The 26,887-nt window shown below is 44.9% G+C and overlaps 1 protein-coding gene across 5 annotated transcripts; it reads left to right on the top strand.

The window, feature by feature from the left end:
• The first annotated feature begins 2,365 nt into the window (after positions 1-2,365).
• TRPT1 (tRNA phosphotransferase 1) lies at positions 2,366-25,601 on the top strand. 5 transcript variants are annotated; one of them, XM_040410455.1, is made up of 8 exons: positions 2,366-2,421; positions 16,325-16,384; positions 20,736-20,817; positions 21,879-22,048; positions 22,262-22,430; positions 23,613-23,669; positions 23,919-24,029; positions 25,153-25,601. In XM_040410455.1, exons 2-8 carry the CDS (start codon positions 16,337-16,339, stop codon positions 25,173-25,175), a joined length of 660 nt encoding a protein of 219 aa, XP_040266389.1. In that variant the 5' UTR covers positions 2,366-2,421; positions 16,325-16,336; the 3' UTR covers positions 25,176-25,601. The 5 variants fall into 5 exon arrangements, with proteins under 5 accessions (XP_040266389.1, XP_040266388.1, XP_040266387.1 ...); XM_040410454.1 differs by lacking the exon at positions 2,366-2,421 and adding an exon at positions 15,673-15,742 and having other exon boundaries at positions 25,153-25,600; XM_040410453.1 differs by lacking the exon at positions 2,366-2,421 and adding an exon at positions 15,707-15,754.
• Positions 25,602-26,887: the final 1,286 nt, after the last annotated feature.

Genomic DNA, 26,887 nt, shown 5'->3' with positions numbered 1-26,887 from the left:
TCAAAAGCTGGGTGGCATCTGGGACGGGAGGTGGTGTTGTCGCTAAAGTGCAGGAAACGCAGGATGGCCTCAAATCGTGCCCTGGACATAGCAGCAGAGAACATGGGCATGTGATGAATTGGGTTCGTGGACCAATATGACCGCAATTCATGCTTTTTGGTTAGACCCATGTTGAGGAGAAGGCCCAGAAATTTTTTTAATTCGGAAACTTGGACTGGTTTCCACCGGAAAGGCTGGGCATAAAAGCTTCCCGGGTTGGCGGATATAAATTGAGTGGCATACCGATTTGTTTCTGCCACGACTAAGTCCAAGAGCTCCGCAGTCAAGAACAGCTCAAAAAATCCCAGTGCCGAACCGATCTGAGCTGTCTTAACCCGAACTCCAGACTGGGCGGTGAAAGGGGGAACTACAGGTGCGGCTGAAGTTGGGGACTGCCAATCAGGGTTTGCCAGCACCTCAGGGACTCTAGGGGCTCTACGGGCCTGTCTGTGCGGTGGCTGCGATGGGGTAACTATTGCACGTGCCACCGTACCAGCTTCAACTGCCACTTCACCATGTTGTACGGCTGTGCTGGTACTAGGTCCAGGGAGGGCTGCGCTGGTACTAGGTCCAGTGCTGGTACTAGGTCTAGGGAGGGCTGTATGTCTCACCACGTGATCCGGCAGCGACAGCCCCACTCTGCTGCTCTTGAAGCGGATCCTGCGCAACCTGTGGTCTAGCAACAAGGGGCCGGGTACGCCTGGTGCTATCAGGGACCTCAACCTCCTAGTCCGAACTTTGGGTCAGACTGCCACTGCTTTCTACAGGTTCATATTCTGACCCGCTAGATTCGTCAGATGAGGGTTCCCATTCCTCATCCGACTGGGTCAGAAGCCTGTAGGCCTCTTCAGAAGAATACCCCCTGTTTGACATTTTGGACTACTAAATTTAGGGGTATTCCCTGAGACTACCCAAGAAAAAAAGCAAGCCTGTCTTACAAATGGGAGGCTAGCGAAGTACCGGAGGCCGCTGCGATTGATAAAAAATATCAAAACATATTTTTTTATCGCCGCAGCGCTTGTAAAGTGATTGTGCAGTGATCAAAAATAAATAAATTTTTTGTCACTGCGGCGGGGCGGGCGTGGGTGAACGCACGTGTGGGCGACCGATCAGGCCTGATCGGGCAAACACTGCGTTTTGGGTGGAGGGCGAACTAAGGTGACACTAATACAATTATAGATCTGACTGTGATCAGTTTTGATCACTTACAGATACTATAAAAGTACAAAGGCTGATTAGCGATACGCTAATCAGCGAATCAGTGACTGCGGTGCGGTGGGCTGGGTGCTAACTGATGCTAACTACCTAACCAAGGGACCTAAACTATCCTAAACCTAACAGTCAATACTAGTGGGAAAAAAAAGTGACAGTTTACACTGATCACTTTTTCCCTTTCACTAGTGATTGACAGGGGGTGATCAAGGGGTGATCAAGGGGTTAATTGGGGTGATGGGGGGTGATCTGGGGGCTAAGTGTGGTGTTGGGTGTACTCGCTGTGATGTGTGCTCCTCTGCTGGAACCAACCGACCAAAAGGACCAGCAGAGGAGCAGAGAAGCCATTTAACACATCATATTTATAAATGTAATATAGATGGCTTCTGATTCGATTTTTTAAAAATCAGCAACCTGCCAGCGACGATCATTGGCTGGCAGGTTGCTGACGAAATACTCCTCTAACTTTTGCCGGCCCGCGATGCGCATGTGCGGGCCGGCTTTGAGCGAAATCTCGCGTCTCGCGAGATGACGCGTATATGCGTGACTCTGCCTGGAGCTGCTGCCGCCTCCGGAATGCGACCCTGCGTTAGGCGGTCCGGAGGCGGTTGGGAGGCACATATGCAAACTGTTGTAATTCCTACACCGTTCACCTGATTTGGATGTAAATACCCTCAAATTAAAGCTGACAGTCTGCAGGTAAAGCACATCTTGTTTGTTTCATTTCAAATCCATTGTGGTGGTGTATAGGGCCAAAAATGTTAAAATTGTGTCAATGTCCCAATATTTATGGACCTGACTGTAACTGCTATGAGGGGCCACAAGAAGGACATAACTTTTGTGAAGGGACCACAAGGTGGTCTTAATTACTGTGAAAGGCCACAAGGTGGGCATTAGTACTGTGAGTGGCCACAATGTGGACATTAGTACTGTGTGGTAGCACTTAGGGGAAATGTCCTAAATTACCCTGCTATACATTGACATAGCTCAGTCTACCAGCCAGCACAGCGCCCCCTGCTGGTAGTTTCATAGGGGCAGTCACCAACCCTTCCTTATGTGATTATTCGTTTTTTCTCTATTACCACAGGGACCTTGTTCTGGATCCAGTGGACATCACGCCGACGCCAGTGACACCCTGGATGAGGTAGGACCAGATTTTATTAGGACTGGGTGAGTGTAGCCATGCATTGGGCTTAGGCCTCTTTAACACGAGCGGATCCCGTGTGGCTAATCCGCTGTGTGAAAGAGAGCCAAGCCCCGCTCCGGACAGCAGAGACACGGAGCAGTAACATAATTGATAATGCTCTTTGCCTCTCTATGATCGTTTTGCTACAAAATCAACTACTGCAGAAAGTAACAGAGATGATGTTGAAGTTGGCCCCTAAAAGGCTGAATATTGAACTGGAAGTCATTTTATTCGGACATCTTAGAATATATACAATGGATCTATAATGACGGACTTGGACAACTATTTCCTTTTTTAACAATATTTAGTTCTAGTAGAGGTTTGTTTGGGTGATAGGAAAAAATTCTAAATAAAAAGCTGCATTGGGAGTTAGGAGATTGTTCAGACACTGCATTTTTATACTTTCTTTTTTATTTGTGTGGTGAACTAAGAAGTTAACTGTTGGGGTGGAGGAATATAATGGAGAGTGTAGCATATGATGGTATACCATTGATGAAGCTGTATTGTGGCGAAACCGGTTGGGTACCAACATTTTTTTTTATGGTTTTATTGTCCAAGAGAAGCATCATGTAAGATATAAAATAAAGGGAGCAGGGGAGCCACTTTTTTACATCGGAATCTACCCAGTCTTCACTTTTTATCTTGTCCTCCCTCTCTCCTCATACTACTTCACAATTCACAATTGAACCAGCCAGAGGATTTATCTTGTGCAACATCCGTAGTGAAGAGAGCAAGGAAATGAGCGTTGAATCTTCTGGACACCAAGCACAATGCAACAGCACTGTGCAAATACAGAATATATGAACTAATGCTATACTCACTATACGCATAAACCTGAGGTACTTAGCAAATATATTTTAGACAAAATCATTTGTGCCCATTCACCATGGCAAGAGGACACCTTGCTGTGGTGGATGGGCGCAAATGATTTTGATGAAAATATATTTGCTATGTACCTTAGGTTTATGCACATAGTGAGTATAGCATTAGTTCATATGTTCTGTGTTTGCACAGTGCTGTTGTATTTTTGGCCATGCCAACATGCACCAGTGCATTAGAATGTGCCTACTAACTTTGTTTTTTATCTTCTGGATGCCAAAGCAGATGAATTGGGGGTCACAAGATGCTGAGCATCAGAGCAGGCGCTGAAGCCACAAGTCCTAAGGCGAGAAAGCTGCATGTGAATTCCTGGGGCTGACATGTATAATCAGAAGGGTGAAATTGCCCAGTGTCTGATACAGTTATATTTGCTTATGGACATTTACTTATGGAGAAGCAGTTGCTTTTATGATGGTTTTATAAGGTTACATTATTAATATTGGGAGATCTGTCAGAGAAGATCTTGGTGTTTCCGTGTAGGTCATAACCATTTATAAATGCAGCTCTCACCTACTTTGATGAGCCAGCAAATATTGGGAATGAGTGATTCATTCCTGATAATTGACTGCTCAATTGGCCATGTAAAAGGGGTCTCAGAGCTTTCCTCTACTGCACCGTTGTCCTGTGCACATTTTACTGATTCTAATCATCTACATTATAAAAGTGTCTAACAACATTCAGGACACAAAAAGAGAAACTTTTCATACACGGCATTAGGCTGAATGTTACACAGTACTGACACACACCAAACACAAACAGACATGAGCAAACATTGTATTGTGAAATGCACAGCCCTCCTAAAGGCTTAGAGGACTTCTCTATTTGTTTAATGAAAGTTGAGGGCTTTGCAGCTTATTTTGGTGAAAGTATTGTTATTCTTGCCAACCGCATCATGGTACACCCAGTTCTCACTAATAACAGAGTACTGAATCCATGTCTCCTATTTTTAAGTTAAAGGAGACAGAGTCTACACTTCAGTGTGAAAATAACATGGAGGAGTTCAAAGCTGCTCGTGCACATTGGTCTTTTGGGGGCAGGTCCTATTGTTTTCGAATGGCCAGTTGTTATTCCATCAATTGACCAAAATAATAAAAATAACGGCAGTACTGGATTCACTGCTTGACAGACACCAACACTGACTATATTGGCGTCCATTAAGTTTCTTCACAGTGTCCTTCATCTTACCAGACAAAATGGTACAGCATGCTGTGATATTTGGTCAGACATTTATGACGAGATCTGCAATGGAGGCTTCTAACTCAGATGTGTACACAGTCAAGGGCCGTTTGATCCACTGATCACCGGACAAATAAGCAACGTACTAATGTTCTGTTATCCCTATGCAGTAGTTATTATTGCTGCATTTAAAAGAGGCAAACAGGCAGACAATGGTCAGGAAAGACCATCCTGACCATACTGTAAAAGAAGTACACAGGTCTACAAGTGAAACTCAAAAAATTAGAATATCATGCAAAGTTCATTTATTTCAGTAATGCAACTTAAAAGGTGAAACTAATATATAAGATAGGCTCATTACATGCAAAGCGAGATATTTCCAGCCTTTATTTGTTATAATTTGGATGATTAGGGATTACAGTTTATGAAACCCCAAAGTCACAATCTCAGGAACCCTTTGCTCAGGGGGTATGGATTAATTAGCCGACTAGAGTGTGACACTTTGAGCCTAGAATATTGAACCTTTTCACAAAATTCTAATTTTAAACTGCATTAATGCAATTCCTTTTAATTTGCATTACTGAAATAAATGGACTTTTGGACGATATTCTAATTTTTCGAGTTTCACCTGTATGTGTGTGGGGAAACCAGGAGAGATAGCTGTTGTCCAAACAAGTGTTTGGCTGACAGCTATTGACGATGTATTGGGCACCTTAATACATGAGTTGAGTTTTTTCATCTGATCACTTAATGTCTTCACTGTCAGCTGCTCTTCTCGCCTGTCTGTTAATAGGGGCTCAGGATTGATAACTAGTGGCCAAATAACTTAGGTCCTTATCTAAAGCCACATGCTGTCAGTGGATATTAGTGAATGTGCAAAACAAATGACTTGTCAATACAGCTGTTAAGAGATGGCTTCCCGAGTTCACATGGTTAATAAGTAGTTAAGTCCTTTCACTAATGGATCCAGATAATAGTGGTTGTATCCTGAAGAACTGTGCTGTCAGCATGAGCTGTGGATGAGATGGCAGAAAATAATTAGAATGACTATCTGACATGATTCTTTTTGCAATTACTCCCAAGAAAGAGAACCATCTCACCAGCGCCACCTATTGGAAGTAGCTCCCCATGAGATCTGACTTTCTAATAAACCTTGGGATTTGACAAGAGAGTATAGCTAGGCCAGATATCTATCCATAGACAGCTGTTTCGGGGTGCGGAGTAGGATTCTGGCTGCTTCAGTGCGATGTCTTGGAAGCAGCTTAGGCAGGGGGATGAATCTCCTTAAAGAGACCAGTCCTGTATAGAGACTTACTGGAAGTACTCTCCATTCAGCACCCTGCCTAAGCTGTTTCCAAGGCATTGCACCGAGCCAGCCAGACATATATTTCTGAATGAACGCAGCATCTGCAAAGTTGAATTTGTAGCTCGAAGTAATGCCATGGCAGTCTGGCCCTAATGGAGAAGATGAAGAACGATAACATTTATCTTCACAGAAGACGTCACCTGCAACCCACTGGAAGTAAATTTTGTGAATTTTGCTTGCGACTCCATCTGATTAGTGCTGTATTCATCGTATCCTGTGGGGCTGAATTTAATTTAAAAATAGCACCTATCCTGGAAAAGTGTAAGCAATATGAAGGGGCACACTCAGAAGGGAAACACAGTGGTGGTGACGAATAATGGACTATTTTAGTCTAAAAACATACCCCTAAAAATTTATATAAAAACATACATGTAGACACACATATACCTATGCAAATAGTAACAGATAGTGTGAAACTATAATAGGGAGGAATTCCTGTGGGTGTATTGAAGTCCCAAAGTTCTATATATACAACAGCGTGCCCGCAATGTCCTATAAATACACGTGGAGGCTGATAGTATGGCCAAAACCACAATGCACAATGTTAGTGCTGCACTGGATTCCGTAGCGTGCAAGAAACACAACTGGTACCGAATGTCAGCTGAATCCGAAGTATTCACTTCACAGTGCAATTGATTAACTTATAATTGCTTCACAGGTTCTGTAATGCTCACGAATGAGCGCGGTCTTACCCCTCTTCACTGCTCTCCGCAGCGTTGTATCCAGGCGGCCGTGCACTCACAGCGTCCCATGTGATGTGCTGGCCGTACGTGGCGTCCCACGTGACCTGGTTGTCCGGGGGACCGGGTAGACGCTTTGATGACGTCACTGTTTGGAGACTGCTCTTCCAGCTTTTGGATTCAAGCAGGTTTTCTTGCTTTATTTCTTATTTCCTTTGGTTCCAGGCTTCCTTTTTTTTTGTTTGTGATATTCCCACGCTCACTCTGTAATGCCAGACGCGTTTCAGGGTCTAACGCCCCTTCCTCAGTGGGACATGGATGCTGGGACCTCTGTCTAAGACTGGAGCAAAGGGGCAGAAATTCTCAGTTGAGTTTTGTACGCCTTTGATTTTGACTGTATTTTTACTGTGCAGAAAATTGTAGGGTGTTGTATGGGCCCAGAGACTGTACACCACCTCCCGACTGTCTCACCAGACTTTGCTATTTCATACAACCCAAAGAAAAGACACAGCGTTAAACACCAGTCTTTTTTGGCCTCTGTCAGGTAAGTAGGGACATATAGATATGTACATCTGACTGATGGATCAGGAGCTTTTCTGCCCCACAGTAAATGGACACTGCAAGCCCAGTATGAATTTAGCCTAAGAGTAGCAGATGCAAAGCATTCAGGGTGCCACACTTGGGAGTACGATCTGACTGAAATTTGCAGATAGAACATGTGTGAGTCACTCTGCCACCACCTAGAGGTTGCTCTGAATCGGTTATATCAGGAGCACAACTATAGGGGGTGCAGAGGTAGCCATCGCTATCGGGCCCAGGAGCCTGAGGGGGCCCAAAGACCCTTGTGCCGCATAAAAAGACACCTGTATTATAGAAAGTGCTTGATGGTCAAGTTACACCCCTGGCTGGAGGTCAAGAATTTGGCATGGGGGAGGGGGGTACCGGTTCAATGTTTGCCTCAGGCAGCACAAAGGCAAAAGATGTGCTCCCCTGCCGCTGGCCACAAAGCCCTGAGGGAAGGTGGGCTCAAGCTGAACCCTTGCACCAGGACCGATGAGCCTTTAGCTACTCCCCTGTGTTATATAGAGGGATTTCTGTAGGAGGGTCCTCACTGTTAGCCAATAGGGGAACTCTTTTATTGTTTACAGAGTGTGAGTTTCATACTGCCCTATAATGATGATGAGATGACTGCTGACTACGCCCAGTCTCGGGCACAAACTGGACAGACCTGTGAAAAGACATGAAGCTTGGAAAATGAAATTACCATTTTTCTAATATTTTAAATAAACACTTGGAGATAAAGTGTAATTTTTTTAAGATTAATCAACCTTCTAAAGGTTTCTAAAGATTGTCAGCTTCTAAAGTGTTCGGTTCTCTTTTATGCAGTAGGTAGTACTGTGTGTGTATGAGATATGAAGGGGCTGCAGGGGACAGCGGCTTCCATCAGGCTGGTGGAGGAGGCATCCTGTGGGAATTTCAGTGGAGTGCTTGTTGAAGGTAGAGGTCAATAAGCAGGGAGCAATGACCAGTAGTTTAGAGAACTGGTTTTAGAGCTGTGTTCTTTACTTTCATTTTAGGTGAGGCGCCAATTGTGTTGTTTATAGAGGAACAGGCCAAATGTGAAAGAGACAGCGAGAGTTACATAGTGACAGGGATAAAACTGGTAATGGGATCTACAGTATTGAGAGTCATGGAAGTGTTGCTTCAATATAAAATGTACAGGGTTGTCCAGGCTACAGATATTGATGAGCTATTTTCAGGATAGGTCATAAATATCAGATCAGTGTGGGTCCGACACCCCACCCCCCTGTTTTGGGCATCTGTGGCGCCAGAAACTATACAACGTATGGAGCAAAAGCAGAAAACTCCAAACACTGTGTACATTTCAGTGGCGGTATACTCAGCTCCCATTCTGGCCACTAAACAGTATACAGAGTGGTCTATTTCCAGTACCATATATTGTATAGTGTCTGTTGTCAATGACTGCTTGAAATGGTTGATCGGCGGGGGTGCAGAGTGTCGGACTCCCACAGATCTCAGGATATGTCATTGATCTCTAAGTCCTGGAACCCCTTTAAGAAACGTAAAATGGTTGAAGAATTTCTTCCAGCCACAATACAGGACCAGGCTTGCCAAACTCTGTAAATTTAGGGACAGTCCGCAGTGCCCACGTTTTATTTTCATTTCTGCTGTCTCCAGCAGAAAAAAAACTGGAGGAGATCTATTAAGGCCTCATGCACACGACCGTTGTTTGGGTCCTCATCCGAGCCGCCGTTTCGGCGGCTCCGATGCGGACCCATTCACTTCAATGGGGCCACAAAACATGCGGACAGCACTCCGTGTGCTGTCCGCATCCGTGGCTCCGTTCCGCGGGCCCGCTAAAAAAATATAACATGTCCTATTCTTGTCCGCGCTTTGTGGACAAGAATAGGCATTTATATTGCCGGCGCCCGTTCCATTCCGCAAATTGCGGAAGGCAACACGGGCGGCTTCAGTTTTTTGCGGATCCGCGGTTTGCGGACTGCAAAAAATGGCACGGTCGTGTGCATGAGGCCTAAGGCCGCTGTTGTCCACTTGCGTCATATGCACCACAATTATTTAGAGGTGTACTCTTGTTCATTGTTTTTGGCTATGTGGTTTTGTGGTTTATCGCACAACCATCAATAATGAACATTGAACAAACAATCACTTGTTAATGAGGTAGTTGAATACTGCCACGGCTTGCATGGCTGCATGATTCAAGACACACCAGACCACGCCTCAGCCACTGGACGTGCAGAGACCCGGAGGGGAATTTAGGATGGGAGGAGTGGTGGCTATGATGAAGGTAGTAGTACTCACAGATCACAGTGGAGGGCGCACCCTTTCTTCCCTCAGGGCAATCCCTTAGACCCCTTGCAGACGAGCGTGTCCGGATTAGTTCCGAATGTGTCCCGGTTCATTGCGGCAAACCCGCACGAGTAGGTACGCAATTGCAGTCAGTTTTGACTGCGATTGCGTTCCGATGTTCAGTTTTTATTGTGCGGGTGCAATGTGTTTTGCATGCGCGTGATAAAAAACCGACTGTGGTACCCAGACCCGAACTTCTTCACAGAAGTTCAGGTTTGGGGTAGTTGTAGTGTAGATTGTATTATTTCCCCTTATAACATGGTTATAAGGGAAAATGATAGCATTCTGAATACAGAATGCATAGTACAATAGGGCTGGAGGGGTTAAAAAAAAAATAATAATTTAACTCACCTTAATCCACTTGTTCGCGCAGCCGGCATCTCTTCTGTTTTCTTTTGTGAGGAATAGGACCTTTGATGACGTCACTACGCTCATCACATGGTCCGTCACATGATCTTTTACCATGGTGACGGATCATGTGACGGACCATGTGATGAACGTAGTGACGTCATCAAAGGTCCTATTCCTCACAAAAGAAGACAGAAGAGATGCCGGCTGCGCGAACAAGTGGATTAAGGTGAGTTAAATTATTATTATTATTTTTTAACCCCTCTAGTCCTATTTCTGATATTTGCGGACTCTATACTAACAGGGAATGTCCCACAGGATTGGCACATGGCAAATGTGGTGCCAATATTCAAAAAGGGTCCAAAAACAGAGCCTGGAAACTATAGGCCGGTAAGTTTAACATCTGTTGTGGGTAGACTGTTTGAAGGTTTTCTGAGAGATGCTATCTTAGAGCATCTCAATGGAAATAAGCAAATAACGCCATATCAGCATGGCTTCGTGAGGGATCGGTCATGCTAAACTAATTTAATCAGTTTCTATGAGGAGGTAAGTTCTAGACTTGACAGCGGCAAATCAATGGATGTCATATATCTGGACTTCTCCAAAGCATTTGACACTGTACCACATAAAAGGTTAGTATATAAAATGAGAATGCTCGGACTGGGAGAAAACGTCTGTATGTGGGTAAGTAACTGGCTCAATGATAGAAAACAAAGGGTGGTTACTAACGGTACATACTCAGATTGGATCACTGTCACTAGTGGAGTTCCTCAGGGGTCAGTATTGGGCTCTATTCTCTTCAATATATTTATTAATGAGTAATTTACACTGAAGAGGACAGTATACTACTACAGAGGGATCTGGATAGATTGGAGGCTTGGGCAGATAAGTGGCAGATAAGGTTTAAAACTGACAAATGTAAAGTTATGCACATGGGAAGGAACAATGCAAGTCACCCGTACATACTAAATGATAAAACAATCGGTAACACTGACATGGAAAAGGATCTAAGAATTTGAATAAACAGCACACTAAGCTGCAAATACCAGTGTCAGGCAGCTGCTGCCAAGGCCAATAAGATAATGGGTTGCATCAGAAGGGGCATAGATGCCCGTGATAAGAACATAGTCCTATCACTTTACAAATCAGTAGTCAGACCACACATGGAGTACTGTTCTGGGCTCCTGTAAACAAGGCAGACATAGACATAGCAGAGCTGGAGAAGGTCCAGAGGAGGGCAACTAAAGTAATAACTGGAATGGGGCAACTACAGTACCCTGAAAGATTATCAAAATTAGGGTTATTCACTTTAGAAAAAAGACGACTGAGGGGAGATCTAATTAATATGTATAAATATATCAGGGGTCAGTACAGAGATCTATCCCATCATCTATTTATCCCCAGGACTGTGACTGTGACGAGGGGACATCCTCTGCGTCTGGAGGAAAGAAGGTTTGTACACAAACATAGAAAAGGATTCTTTACGGTAAGAGCAGTGAGACTATGGAACTCTCTGCCTGAGGAGGTGGTGATGGTGAGTACAATAAAGGAATTCAAGTGAAAGTGCGTCCAAGGAGGTCGGAGAACACATCCGTGTTCCGACTAATGAACTCCCTGGCTTCCTGAGCCTGTTTAGAGGAGAGGCTGTCGGCAATTTTCACTGTTGGCACCTGCTTCTCTTGCATCAGACCGAGGGGCCTGAACCACTTCTCCTAGAAAACCCGGCCGCAGGCTGTCTTCCGTAGAGGACTCCCTATTTGTCCATAGTTTTAGTAAATTCACATGGTACATCTGCTCCGGCTTTCGCCGCCCTGGCTGGTGTACCTTGTAATTTAACACTCTCCAATTTTCTCGAGTACCTCGTAGGGCCTCTGCCACCTAGCTAGAAACTTACTGTCTATGGTTGGTACCAGAACCAAAATCCGATCACCCGGGTTAAAGTTCTGGACCTGAGCCTGCCGATTATAGACCCTACTCTGGGCTTGCTGCGCTGCCTCCATATGCTCCCTGACCAGAGGCAACACTGTCTGCATCCGTCCTTGCATCTGGGTGACGTACTCAATACCACTTTTGTGCGATGTGGGTTGTTGTTCCCATGCTTCTTTGGCTATGTCCAACAGACCGCGAGGGTGTCTACCATATAGCAGTTCGAAGGGCGAGAACCCATTAGAGGCCTGGGGCACCTCTCGCACTGCGAGCATGAGATAGGGCAGAAGAAGGTCCCAGTCCCTCCCATCCTTAGACACCACTCTTTTTAACATGTTTTTTAATGTTTGATTAAATCTTTCTACCAGGCCATCCATTTGCGGATGATACACGAACGTACGTAGCTGTTTTATGTGGAGCAACTTACCGATTTCATTTATGACCTTGAACATAAAAGGAGTCCCTTGGTCAGTCAGAACCTCTTTATGTAGTCCCACTCGGGAAAACATCTCCATTAACTCCTTTGCTATCAGTTTGGCTGGTGTATGTCGCAGTGGCACCCGCTCCGGGTACCAAGTGGCATAGTCGAGGACCACCAAGATGTGTTGGTGCCCTCTAGCAGACTTCGGTACTGGGCCTATGAGATCCATAGCGAGTAGCTCGAACGGGACCTCGATAATCGGAAGAGGTACCAGGGGACTCCGGAAATGTGGCTGAGGGCTATTTATCTAGCTGGTTGGGCAAGATTTACAAAACTCTTCTACCTCTCTGAACACACTGGGCCAGAAAAACCGCTGTAGTATCTGGTCCTGCGTTTTCTGCCATCCCAAGTGACCCCCAAGAACATGTTGGTGGGCAAGCTCCAATATGAGTTTGCGATACATCTTGGGCACCACCAGCTGTTCAACATGCTCACCCCGTAGTTGGTTTACCCGATACAGCATTTCCTGGTGAACGACAAAACGGGGAAACATCGACTCGACCCCAGGTTTTTGTGGTTCATCATCAATTATTACCACATTCTCCCAGGCCCGGAATAAGGTTGGGTCCCAATGTTGTGCGCTTCCGAAATTTTCACCTGAGACATTGAGGTCTGCCAATTCAGGACCCGACGGCAAGTCCTCAATGTCTCCTACCAACACACTCAGTGGGGTTGTCTCCCCCTCTTCCACCGAAGTGGCGATCACCCCTACCACAGGCCCTTCGGCCTCCGGTTCCCAGGGTTCTGGCCTCCCGCCCGAGCCAGGCCACTCTGCTGGAGTTACCCCTAACTCAGGGGCATCAACAACTCTCACGGTCGGCCACAGGGCCAGGAAGTCCGGAAAGTCTCTCCTTATTATTAGTTCATAAGGTAAAGTGGTGGCAACGTCCACCTCATGGGTCCATCTGCCGCCTCTTGTGGATAGAGACACCAGGGTGGTGGAATATTCCTTTAAATCTCCATGTATGCACACAACCCCGATTTTTAGGCCAGTATACTCGTCGCGCCGCACCAGGGTAGCTCTTACCAGGGACACCAGACTCCCTAAGTCCAACAAAGCCACTGCCAGAGTGTCTCCCACTTCTGCCAGGCACAGGTGGCTATTGTCTATAGTCTCTGGGATACCTGATGCACACAGCTTCCTGGCGTACAACGAGTTGCGGTATCCATAGTTAGTCTCCATGGGTTCGCCCCGATGGGAACAGTCGACCCTTACGTGGCCAGGCTTCTGACACCGCCAGCATACTATCGGAGCCGGGTCTATGGGGGGTACACCCCGGGCAGGCTTGGTTGGCACAAGTCCCTGGGTCTGTGATGGAGATTGATGGGGTTTGGCTGCCCCCCTCCCAAACGAACCCCCTTTCAAATTCCTGGTAGCCTCATAGCGTTCCACCAGGTCCACCATCTCAAGGGCATTACCAGGATACACCTGGCCGATCCAGTGCTGGAGGGAGTACGGCAAAGCCCTCCAGAACACATTAGCCAACACACAGTCTAGCATAGCAGTGGGACTCAGCACGTCATTTTTGCAACAGGTGCAATAGGGTATAATACTGGGGCCTCGTGGGCTCAGCCAGGTTAAACTCCCACTGAGGCACCTGCTGGCCCCAGACTAATACATTCACCCCCAGTCTCGCCAGGATCTCACCCTTTACTGTCTGGTAATCAGCCGCTTGATCGTCCAGTAAGTCAAAACACACCTGCTGGGGTCCAGATGCCAGGAACGGAGCGACGACCTCAGCCCATTGCTCCCGGGGTATCTTCTCTCTCATGGCTACCTTCTCGAAGATCACCAAATAGGTCTCGATGTCGTCTGCAGGGGTCATCTTGGGGACCGGCGCACTAACCACTTTCCGGGCATCATGGATGCTCTGGGATGCTCCTGCTGCTTGTAAAGCCATCACATTTTGTAACAGCAGCTGGTTTGTTTCCTGCTGCTGCTTATTGGCCTCCCGCTGTTGCAGGTTAGCCTCCTGCTTTAAGGGGCTTTAACCACAGCTTCCAAATTGTCGAGGGACACGGGTTGTAATCTCGCTGGTTTGATGTAGGACATACAACCGTGCCCGGTAAAACAAACATATTTCGGACTTCACGCCAGCCTCACTGCGATGCTCGCATCCTCCACCAATTGTGGGGAGACGCTCTAGTAGACAGGACAAGAGGACACAGTAAAGAGGCAAGGACCAATTTGTAACTCAAAAAAACTTCAGTGGTTTATTCACACTTATGGCAACAAAACAGTACGACAGTCCATTTGCAGTTTTGGTGTTCGTTCACAACTAGACAGTTCATACAGCTACACGGTCACCTGTAATCCTAGGTGTTAGTTCACACCCGATCGGCATTGCTCAGGACAGAGAAGACCTCCCAAACTCAGGCCTCAAGCCTAGAACACGGCTCAGATCCTAATCCGGCGATTGCCAGAGCTCCTCTGTCAGAGAGATTGGTAATCACACCCAGCTGACACTGCCGGCTGGGTTTTTTATAGGCCAGTCAAAACCCGGCCTGGAATGTGGGGAGTAGTCACCCACCCAGCACTTTGACTAATCCCAGTAAGAGCCGTCCCGGATCAGCTATACAGCTATACTAAATATACTGCTTTTTCCACAAATAATTTCTCATCCTCATAGAACCTCCTTCTTTTTCTTCTTCTTGTCTGTTCCTCGCCAAGATTTCTCACGTGCATCACCCATTCTCTGGAAATCCGCACAAATTTCTAACTGTGGTTTTTGGTGCAGATTTGAAGCGATTTTTTTTTTATGCGTTTTTGCCACAGATCTCACCCTTCATTGGAAAATTGTGAAATCCAAAGTTAAAACTGCAAACATAATTGACATGCTATTTAATTTAAAATCTGCATAGCAGGTAAATTTTCGCACAGAAACAATCTGCAAAGGATACATGAGATTTGTGTAATCTCATACACTTTGCTGGTAATGTAATACGCTGCGGTATTCCGCACAACAATCCAGGCAGAAAAAACGTAAAGTGTGCAGATGGCTTTAGTGTAAGTGGCAAGACTGACTGCACTGACTATCCTGGCAACTTGCAGTATATAATTAGGGATGACCGAACTTGTGTTTTCAAGTTCGGTGTACAAGGTTCAGGTTATCTAAGAATTCCATTATGGATTCCGCTACCCGTGGTAGCGGAATCCATAACAGAATTCTTAGATAACCCGAACCTTGTACGCTGAATTTGAAAACACAAGTTTGCTTAACAATATATATAACCCTATAGTCCTTGGGGACTGGCTCTGCTCTGTGTGAATGTGTGTTATATCCCAGTGGATCTCTTCATCTTCGGTAATGTTTCCTTATTTGACAGTGGTTGTTGCTGATCAGCTCTTTTTATACAATTACTGGGTGCTGGGCAGATATGTATTACACCTAGTTAGAATGCCCTTACTCAACATGGCGCCTTGTGATCATAAGGTGGCTTTGCACATGTGCAGGGACCCCTAGAGGTCACTGTGCATGCTCAGTAATGCAAGTCGTGTTTGCTGTAACTAAGCGAGGCTTGAAACACAGACGTGCTCAGGAAGGAGGAAGTGGAAGGGGGTAATATGTAAAGTAATTTCATGTATATTCTAATTACACAAATGGCCTCTTGTCGTTTTAATCATTTACATGAGATTTTACTGTAACATGACTTGTGTGATGTATAATTTATGTGGGAAAATGTGTAAGATGTGATGTCAGAGAAAGACACATTTACTAAGCGAAATGCACCCCAATGTAGCTTTAATTGGCACCATATTTATTATGTGTTTTGAACGCTGCGCCTCATTAGACAAGGGGGCCCCACATTTATTATGCAGCGTGAGGCATGGTGGTAAATGTGTCTCTAGAGCCAGTTCACACAGAGTATTTTGGCTCAGATTTAGGAGTATTTCTGCCTCAAAATTAGCTCCAAAAACACCTCAGAACAGCCTCCCAATAATTCAATGGAAGCAGAAGTTCCTTTTTTAAATTTATTTTTTAAGAAACTTGGGAAAAAGAAGCAGCGTGTCCTATCTTGAGTCAGTCATTAAAACCCCCTGCTGGTGAATGCCATTAGGCTTTGGAAGTGAATATATAGATTATCTGCGGATTTTGTGATTATTTCTATAACAGTTATGTTGGTTTTGTTCTGTGTGTTAGACGCTGACAGCTATGGAAGGATCACACGCCAGTCACAGGAGGAGAGGAGGGAGAAACCAGGTAAATGAATGAGCGGTAAGATACAGGGGGGCTTCCAGGGACACCAGGAAATAGTCATTTTGTTCATTGGCACCAACACAATCCAAATCCTTTTTTCCTAATGCCTTATTCACACGTCAGTGATTTCCATCAGTGATTGTGAGCCAAAACCAAGAACAGGAGCAGATCAGTGTTGAACGAACTTCTGTTTTCAAGTTCGACGTTCGGGTTATATAAGAATTCCGTTATGGATTCCATTACCACGGACCATAACTTATGGCCCGTGGTAGCAGAATCCATAATGGAATTTTTAGATAACCCGAACATTGTATGCCAAACATAAAAACAGAAGTTCGCTCATCCCTAGTGCAGATCTTTCCCTTAGACCTTATGTCTGTGGAGGCTCCACTATTGGTTTTGGCTCCTTTGCCTAGAATAATGAAAGCTGGAATCTCGGTGGCTTCTGCCATATTTTTGAATGAGCTAGAACCCATTAACGCATAAATGATTAGTGTTGAGGAGCAGTATGGAGCAGGCTTACTCGCGAAGCTCGCCCTGAACAAGGCATTCTCGGCTGTATAATACAGCTGACACCCGCAGACAGTGATTAGGAACAGAGAAGACTATGATTACAGTCAGTTAACCCCTCAGATGCCACTGTCAATGGTGTTGGACAGAGAAAAGGAACCCCTATGTCCTCCTGCGAAATCACGGGGCTCTGAGAGCTGCCTGTAAATCTGAGCCTGAGGCATGACCTACCAGGGAACCTGTGAAGATCCCATAGACTGCAATGGTATTCTATTGCAGTCCATGGCACAAGCGATCAGAAGATTGCATGTACAAGTCCTCTAAGGCCTCATGCACACGACCGTATTTTTTTGCGGTCCGCAAAAACGGGTTCCGTTTTGCCGTGATCCGTGACCGTTTTTTCGTCCGTGGGTCTTCCTTGATTTTTGGAGGATCCACGGACATGAAAAAAAAGTCGTTTTGATGTCCGCCTGGCCGTGCGGAGCCAAACGGATCCGTCCTGAATTACAATGCAAGTCAATGGGGACGGATCCGTTTGACGTTGACACAATATGGTGCAATTTCAAACGGATCCGTCCCCCATTGACTTTCAATGTAAAGTCAGGAGTTAATATACCATAGGATCGGAGTTTTCTCCAATCCGATGGTATATTTTAACTTGAAGCGTCCCCATCACCATGGGAACGCCTCTATGTTAGAATATACCGTCGGATTTGAGTGTACCGATCGGAGTCCCAGTTTAATCGCTGGGGCTCCGATCGGTAACCATGGCAACCAGGACGCTACTGCAGTCCCGGTTGCCATGGTTACTTAGCAATTTGTAGAACCATTATACTTACCTGCGAGCTGCGATGTCTGCATCCGGCCGGGAGCTCCTCCTACTGGTAAGTGACATGACCTGTCACTTACCAGTAGGAGGAGCTCCCGACCGGACGCAGACATCGCAGCTCACAGGTAAGTATAATGGTTCTACAAATTGCTAAGTAACCATGGCAACCGGGACTGCAGTAGCGTCCTGGTTGCCATGGTTACCGATCGGAGCCCCAGCGATTAAACTGGGACTCCGATCGGTACACTCCGCTGCCACCAATGATAGGGGGGAGATTTGAATTAGGAGGAGGAGGGAGGGGAGAAGGCCCACTGGCCACCAACGAGTTAACTACAGGGGAGGGAGGGGGGGCCCACTGGCCACCAACGAGTTAACTACAGGGGAGGGAGGGGGGCCGGCCGCACTGGCCACCAATGAGTTAACTACAGGGGAGGGAGGGGGGCCAACTGGCCACCAATGAGTTAACTACAGGGGAGGGAGGGGGGGGGGCCGGCCGCACTGGCCACCAATGTGTTAACTGCAGGGGGGGGGGGAACTGTACCCTGCTGCCTGGCAGCACCTGCCAGGCAGCAGGGGGCAGTCATGTACACAGTTCTTTTAGTATATTCTAACCTGAAGCGTCCCCATCACCATGGGAACGCCTCTGTGTTAGAATATACTGTCGGTTCTGAGTTTTCACGAAGTGAAAACTCAGCTATGAAAAAGCTTTTATGCAGACGGATCTTCGGATCCGTCTGTATAAAAACTAACCTACGGCCACGGATCACGGACACGGATGCCAATCTTGTGTGCATCCGTGTTCTTTCACGGACCCATTGACTTGAATGGGTCCGTGAACCGTTGTCCGTCAAAAAAATAGGACAGGTCATATTTTTTTGACGGACAGGATACACGGATCACGGTCTCGGCTGCAAAACGGTGCATTTTCCGATTTTTTTTTTTCCACGGACCCATTGAAAGTCAATGGGTCCGCGAAAAAAAAACGGAAAACGGCACAACGGCCACGGATGCACACAACAGTCGTGTGCATGAGGCCTAAGGGGGACAAAAAAGTACAGTACAAGACAGTAAGTTAAAAACACAAATATTCAATTTCATCCCCTTTCCAAATTTTGCACATAAATATAAATAATAAAATAAAAATAAAAAATATATATAAATAATAAAAAAATATACATCTGAAAATGTCCAAACTGTAACATATTAAAATATTTATCGTGTGGTGAACGTTGTTTTTTGGTCACATTGATCCCCCCAAGAAATGTAATAAAATGTCAGCTTGCCCTGCAAAAAATTAGCCCCCACACAGCTCTGTAGATGGGGAAAAAAAGTAAAACATAATAGAAAATTGTAACTAAATTTGGTATTGCTGTAATTATACTGACACACAGAATAAGGTGGTCATGACATTTTTGGCACACGCTAAACCCTGGATTTATTTTATTTTTATCAATTTAACACCAAAAAGAATTTTCTTCCTGTTTTCCAATACAAGCTATGATAAATCAAAATTGTGCCATTAAAACAATACAACTTGTCCTGCAAAAAACAACATGTGAATGGAGGATTTAAAACGTTATGGCTCTTAGTAGTCGTGGAGTAAAAAAATAAAGACACAAAAAATGTCCCAGTCCTTAAGGGGTGAAACATGAAGCTCGTCCTGCATGACGTGAATAACGTACTGTTCAGTAGAAGAGGAGAATAACCCCCAGATGAGGGAATATTGCTGATTATCAGATCCTTATAGACCAAGTAAAGGAAATGAGCTGCAGTACCAGGTACAGCCACACTCATGTGTATGGCGCTCTGCCTGTATAGTAGATTATTCAAATGGATTGTCTTACAAAGATACCACCTTTCTATATAGAAGCCGACCAGCCATGGGTATCGCTTGTCTAACCCCTGGCAATTAGCTGCTATTTATGGAGGCAGATATGTCTGGTCACTTAGGCTGGGTTCAGACCTGAGCGTCTTTGATATGCGCGTTTAACGCGCGTTTTTGACGCGCGTTTTTGACGCGCGTTTTTTGCAATAGTAAACGTGCGTTTGACGCGCGTTTGTGTGATTGACTGCAATGTCCTATGGCCACAAACGCGCGTCAAAACGCCCCAAAGAAGCTCAAGTACTTGTTTGAGCGTAGGGCGTTTTACAGCGCGTTTTTCAGCGCTGTAAAACGCTCAAGTGAGAACCAGGGCCATAGGGAAGCATTGGTTTTCATGTGTTGAGCGTTTTACAGCGCGTTTGAACTCGCTGTAAAACGCTCAAGTGTGAACCCAGCCTAAGTCTCTCTGCAGCGTTACATGTTGACCAGTTTTCCATTCTGACTAATATAGGGGGTCCCGAGCAAGGAACCCCCTTTATGAGATGCATATAAAAAGGAGTTTTTCCTATAGGACAACCTCTTTGGGGTGTCTTCACACGCTGTGGATTTTGCTGCAGAATTTTCAGCTACTGAAAATCCGTTCCCTTCACCTGAATGGGGCTTCCAGAAATCCATCGGCTTGCTGCCCTATTCAAATTCTGCAGCCCATTCTGCAGCGTGTGAGTGCACCCGTAAAATCACCAGAATAAAGCGGACACCGTGGGGTAGAGGGAACGTAAAGGAAAACTGGCTTATAGCAAGCAAGTGGTTTCCACCTCTCATATTTCAGCCATATTCTGGCTGGTTGCTATGGGCAGAGAAGTCCGTCTTCCTCCCCCCTCCATGCAGTTTTTGAGCTAAAGCTCGGAGAGGATTCTCTGCCTTTTAAATTGTCTCCTGGCTTTATCTAAAAAATAAAATATTGCATCAAAAATGTCATGTGGTATTCAGGGTTTATTGAGGCAGGTTGTATTGTAGATCATGGATTCAATGATGTAAAGTGCTTTTATTAAGGGAGCATTACCCGAATATATGGAAAACCCTCCAGAGCTATGCGCTGGGAGCCGCACGTAGCCTTTCAGTAGGGCGACCATGAAGATTGAATTTCGGTTTGTTGCATTGTAATTTAATATTGGCATTTATATCTTCACCAGGACCCTGATGTGCAGTTATCAAAGCTTTTATCGTATGCTTTGCGCCATGGAGCCAGTGAGCTGGGTTTGCCCATGGGGTCAGGTAGGTGCTGTTTATCAGGAACACCATCCTATACTCTATGCATAAAGAAATGTATTTTGAGGAAGGGGTGAATATGGATCTTACTATGTAGAATATTCTATAATGTCATGACGTCTAGTGCTTTATGTGTCATATTACGTTCTAACTACCTCTAGCACAGAGTGCTGTATATTTCACTCTTTTTGTTTTTTAGGTGATGTTTTTACAGAACTGTTGAATGCGAAAGGGCTCCCAAGGGGCAGACTTGGCTTTGGCTAATGAGGGTATAAAGAGCTCATCTCCGAGACCTTTTCTACTGCAGCATAAAAAAGATCATATATAATAATCAGAAGTGTTAAAGGACCTGAGTCTCGTGTAAGGGAACTTTTACACTAGCGTTAGTGTGATCCGGCAGGCAGTTCCGTCGTCTGAGCCGCCGATCAGTGTGACAACTGACAGCATTTGTAGACGGATCCGGGTGCGGATCAGTCTACAAATGCATTGCAAGAACGGATCCGTCTCTCCGCTTGTCATGCCGATGGATGGATCCGTCTTGCAGTCTTTTTCACAGTTTTCCCGGTCTGCGCATAGAAGGACGGATCCGTCCTTCAGTTATTTTGCAATCTCGGATCCGGCACTAATGCAAGTCAATGGGAATTAATGCCGGATCCAGCATTCCGGCGACTGATCAGGCATTTTGGACGGAAATAATACCGCAGCATGCTGCGGTATTATGTCCGGCCGAAACGCCTGACAGTGACTGAACGGAAGGCATACTGATGCAAACTGAACGCATTTCTATCCATTCAGAATGCATGGGGATATGCCTTATCAGTTCTTTTCCGGCATAGAGCCCTTTTGACGGAACTCTATGCCGGAAAAGAATGACACTAGTGTGAAAGTACCCTAAATTAGGTGCTTTCTAAGGCAGTTTAAGGGGGAAACAAAGACCCCCAATGTGTATCACCGCTTTAAAGAATTGGACCTTTCTTTGGAACTTAAACCTTTATTGGTGCCCATTAGAGTGAAACATTAAATTATAGTTTAACCCCTTGTCTTCTTGTTCCCTTTTTCCTTTTTAGACGGCTTTGTTCCAGTTTCTTCCCTGCTTCGCCTACAACAGTTTCGCTCCTTTTCCCAGAATGACATTGAACGTGTAGTCAGGTGTAATGATAAGCAGCGATTTACTATGAGAACCTCTGAACCCGAGGGAACACTGGAAATTTGCGCTAACCAAGGACATTCAATACAGGTCCCCCACAGATTTCTAACTAATCGTGTCCATCTTATGACTCCATCTTAGTTTTGCTAGCAGTTGACAATGAGCATTTTACAGCAGTTTATTAAATCCCCTTTTTTGGTGATTATGTTCACCTAAGTGAAATCCTATTAATTTTCCTTGTATTACCTGGGTGTGCGTAGTGAAAACATTACGATCTGTTAATACCCTTGCTTCTTTTTTTAGGTGGATGTTAACTTCACTCCATTAGGAGCAGAACTTCCTCCACAAGCCATACATGGGACGTATCTTCGTCACTGGCCTTCAATTCTCCGCTCTGGCCTCTCTCGTATGAACAGGGCACACATCCACTTTTCGACGCAGCTTCCAGGAGAAGGGGAGGGTGTGATCAGTGGTCAGTGATTATTACGGTTATTAACCCCATGTCGCACAGTTTTGACAAGGGATCCTCCTGTTCTCCGGTAGAGCTGTGCCGTGTCAGTGTACAATGATCAAGTCAATAGCCTTAATCCAGCTCCTTCTATTTCCATGTAGTAACATTACACCACTGGAGATGCTTCTCAGTTTACTCTCCTTTATATTGGTTCCAGATGTGATACATAGACAACACATGATTTACTTTGTGTCATCAAGATGTACTCTTGTGTTGACAGATAGCAGCATAAAATATACCCTGTGGAACTAGCCTTAAAATACACCCCAAAATATGCAATGAAATCGGCATATGTTACATGAGGATTTTGACACTGACTAGGCCCAGAGGCTACCCGTTGCCTTGCAGTCTGAGAAGTCGGCTGCTGCTTTTGAGTGAGGTAAAATATGCCATGTGTGCAGGTGGCCTACATATGAAACCCCTAAATCTGCATAAAATCCCATTTAAGCCTCATGCACACACCCAAGCCGTGTGCAAGGAGATGCGACATACTGGTTCCTTACTTTTCTAGATTATAAACCTGTATGCACTCCATGTGCCGCAGTATAACACCACATTCCCCCCAAGAATCTCTGCTGCCAATACCTCAGCATTACTACATGATAGAGGTCACGGCGCCACGCTATGTCCTACTGACCAGCAGAGGGCAGGAATGGTTGTCCTGGGCACTGGGAAGCTCATCATAGACCAGAGGATAGGAGGGGAAAAAATCCCCACTATACAGAATGGGGGAGATTTATCAAAACTAGTGCAAAGGAGAACTGGCTTAGTTACCCATAGCAACCAATCAGATTCCACCTTATATTTTTCACAGCTTCTTTGAAAAATGAAAGGTTGGGATTCCACTGATCGCTATGGGCAACTAAGCCAGTTTTCCTTTGCGCCAGTTTTGAAATATCTCATTCAAACTGTAAACTGGCGTCCCAGCAGTGGGTGCGATTTCAGCGAGACTGGTCTCATGGGGCCGCCAATGTGTTCTTAGTCACGGGGAAGGAACCTCATGAGTGGTACGGAGCTGTGCCACAATATAAGTCTGGCATAGTGTCTGGCAAATCTCACTATTAAGTGGTCACTGGCTCATTAACTGTCCATTAGCATGTCCGTGTTGTAAATTGACTTAATGGTCAATATGTCTCTCTGCAGGCATGCGTAGGGACTGTGAACTCGCAATATTTATAGACCTTCCAAAAGCTACGGCGGGTGAGTCTGTTCTGTATCTTATACAAACGATGCAATATTTCACTCCTAATCAGACCTGTTTCTCACACAACATTACTCCTATAATAAATGACCTGGAAATTGAAAGGCTAAAACTTCATTGCTGCACCCAGATTATTAGGTTAAGATTTTTAAAGGTTACACTGCACAATGAATTAAAAGTAGTGCACGTGATTCTGTTGTATGGGTCAGTTGTTGGAGATACGCATCTCATCCTTTTTTGTCTTCCAGACCAAATCCCATTCTTCTGGTCTGTTAACCGAGTCCTCCTCACACCTGGGAATGCTGACGGAGTCCTCCTACCTAAATATTTTCTAAAGGTTCTTCAGCTTAGGCCTCACAGTAAGTCTTTGGGAGCAAGCAGGAAAGTAACTATACATAGTTTATCTCTGTGATCGGGCCCAATACCTGCAGCAACAGAGACACACGGTGGCTTTCTTGTGTATTACACTTATGCCTTTGTTTTAATATCCGTAATCTTTTGAAATGTATTTGCTAGGAAGGGCAGACATCATAATTACTAAAATAAAATGTGACAAGTGTATAAGATGATATATAATACATGCAAAAACTAACCACATAATACAGGTCTTCCCCTTACTATACTCTCCCCACTTCAATTTACCCTGAATACAGCAGGCAGGCTCCTCTATCTGTCCGAACACCACACGGATGCCTCCTCCTTGTGCCAGTTACTGCACTGGTTATCTACACAGTGTAGAATCCAACCTGAACTTCTCATTCTCACCCACAAATCTCTCCAGTGCTGCACTCCCTCATCTCTACCGCCCTATCCATGTTCTCCAATCTGCCAACGATTCCACAATCCAAGTCTCGCACTCCTATTTACAAGACTTCACTTCTCTTGCAAACCATATGTATCCTTGTGACTTAGCCTGAGAACACAGTACAAAGCTAGACACAGACATATAGAGACAACTACCAGACAGATATCAACATTAGGGCTCATGCACATGACCGTTTCCTGTTTTGCGGTCCACAAATAGCAGATTCGCAAAACATGGATACCGGCTGAGTGCGTTCCGCATTTTGGGGAAACAGAACGTTCGGCCCATAATAGAACAGTCCTATCTTTGTCCATAAGGCAAACAAGAATAGGAATATTGTAGCGGATGCTATGGAACAGACATATGGATGCGGACAGCACATTGAAGTGAATGGGTCTGCAAAAAATGCGGATCGGATGCAGATCAAGAATATGTTTGTGTGCATGAGCCCTTAATGAGCTGTTGCAAGAAACTTCTGGTTTTGCTAATCCAGAATAAAAAAATTTAAAAAATGAAAAAAAAAATCCCAAAAGAACACAAATCCTAAACCTCCAGCACAGCCTGATGGCGCTCCTATAAATTACATTATTGGCAGAACATGTGTGCTAATCATGATATAAGCATTTATAATTTTGGGTGCCTTTAGTTTAGCCTATACTTTTTATTTCTCTTTCCAGGAAGACTGCTTGAACTTGAATGACTGTCTAAAAACTTCTCAAATAAATTATTTTTAACACCTTGAAAGAAATTCGGACTCTTCAGCATTAGAGCCGGCAGCATGGCACTGTGCCCCTTTAGCTCTGCTTTACTCTAGAGACGTCAGTGATGACCCATAGACTATAATGGCGGGGTCCGAGCAGTCAGACTACCACAAGCAAACATGTATTATGTTATCTTTATTTTTGTACAGTCCATTCGCTATATGTACTACACCCGTATATCACACAGACCCATTCAAGCAAGATGTACAGTCCTCTTGACAATTGGCCTGTGCATCAAAACTTGCAGCATGCACCATTTTTGTCTGTTTTCCATCTGACACATTCATTCAAGTAACATAGTCGGTAAGACTGAAAAAAGCCATACATCCAGTTCAGCCTGTGATCTTGCAAAGTTCCAGATGAAGGCAAAAAAATCCTGAGGCAGAAGTCAATTTTCCTCATCTTAGTGGAAAATTTTTGTTTTGATTCAAAATTTGTCAATCAGAATAACTCCCTGGATCAACGACCCCTCTCTAGTAGCTATAGCCTGTAATATTATTACACTCCAGAAATACATCCAGGCCCCTCTTGAACTCTTTTAGTGAACTCACCATCACCACCCCCTCAGGCAGAGAGTTCCATAGTCTCACTGCTCTTACCGTAAAGAATCCTCTTCTATGTTTGTGTACAAACCTTCTTTCCTCCAGACGCAGAGGATGTCCCCTCGTCACAGTCACAGTCCTGGGGATAAATAGATGATGGCAGAGATCTCTGTACTGACCCCTGATATATTTATACATAGTTATTAGATCTCCCCTCAGTCATCTCTTTTCTAAACAAAATAACCCTAATTTTGATAATCTTTCAGGGTACTGTAGTCCACCCATTGCAGTTATTACTTTGGTTTCCCTCCTCTAAACCCCCTCCATATACAGTATTTATCAGTGTTAAACCTCATTTGCCACTTCTCTTCCCAAACCTCCGTCCATCAGTAGCAGTATACTGTCCACTTCTGTGAATAGGTCAGAAAACAAACAAATGGATGTACGCAGATGTTATATGGACGTCCACGTTCATCTTTGTTTTGCAGACAGAAATCTGGCCTAATTTTGGTATAAAGTTTAAAGGGGTCCTCTGTGATTTACCTATTCATGACCTTTCCTAAGGATAAGTCCCCAATATGAGATCGGCAGGATCTGACTCCCAGCATGCCCGCTGATCTCATATTCATGACTTATTCTCAGAATCGGTTATCAATATGTAAATCCTGGACAGCTCCTTTAATTTATAAATATAGAGTCTTCTTGTGGTGGGTTAATTGTAATAAATGAGTAGATCAAGTCTGTTAAAATTCCACAAGCCAGTCCTTCTGTCCCCCATACACACAGACAATCAGGTGATCTCCATACACATTAGGTAGTTGGCCAGTTCCACCAAGATCTGCAGGTTCAGCCGACGTACACTTAGGGAGTCACTTATGAATAGACATACGCCAATATTTTGCGTATATGTGTCACAGATTCGGTCGCAAAGGGGATTTGCAGCCGAATCTGCGACTTCTTCCCTATACACGCCATGTACACCAGTTAAAAAAAAAAAAAGGTGTGGCGGGGAAGGGGGCCAGCTGGCCCATATTTTCTACACCTGTTTTAGGCCTCATTCACACATACGTGAATTTTCACGGACCACAGAAAAAAAAAAATATCGATGT

The sequence above is a fragment of the Bufo bufo genome, chromosome 10, assembly GCF_905171765.1.
Source record: "Bufo bufo chromosome 10, aBufBuf1.1, whole genome shotgun sequence".
Taxonomy (NCBI): Eukaryota; Metazoa; Chordata; class Amphibia; order Anura; family Bufonidae; genus Bufo; species Bufo bufo.
The sequence above is the reverse complement of the archived record's forward strand: the minus strand, read 5'-3'. Positions and strand labels throughout refer to the sequence as shown.

Bases quoted from the DNA above. Each gene is read 5' to 3' on its own strand.
- TRPT1 (XM_040410455.1), top strand. From the start codon at position 16,337: ATGGAAGGATCACACGCCAGTCACAGGAGGAGAGGAGGGAGAAACCAG. The intron at 16,385-20,735 runs GTAAATGAATGA...TATCTTCACCAG, and splicing joins GGAGAGGAGGGAGAAACCAG to GACCCTGATGTGCAGTTATC. The intron at 24,030-25,152 runs GTAAGTCTTTGG...TTCTCTTTCCAG, and splicing joins TCTTCAGCTTAGGCCTCACA to GAAGACTGCTTGAACTTGAA.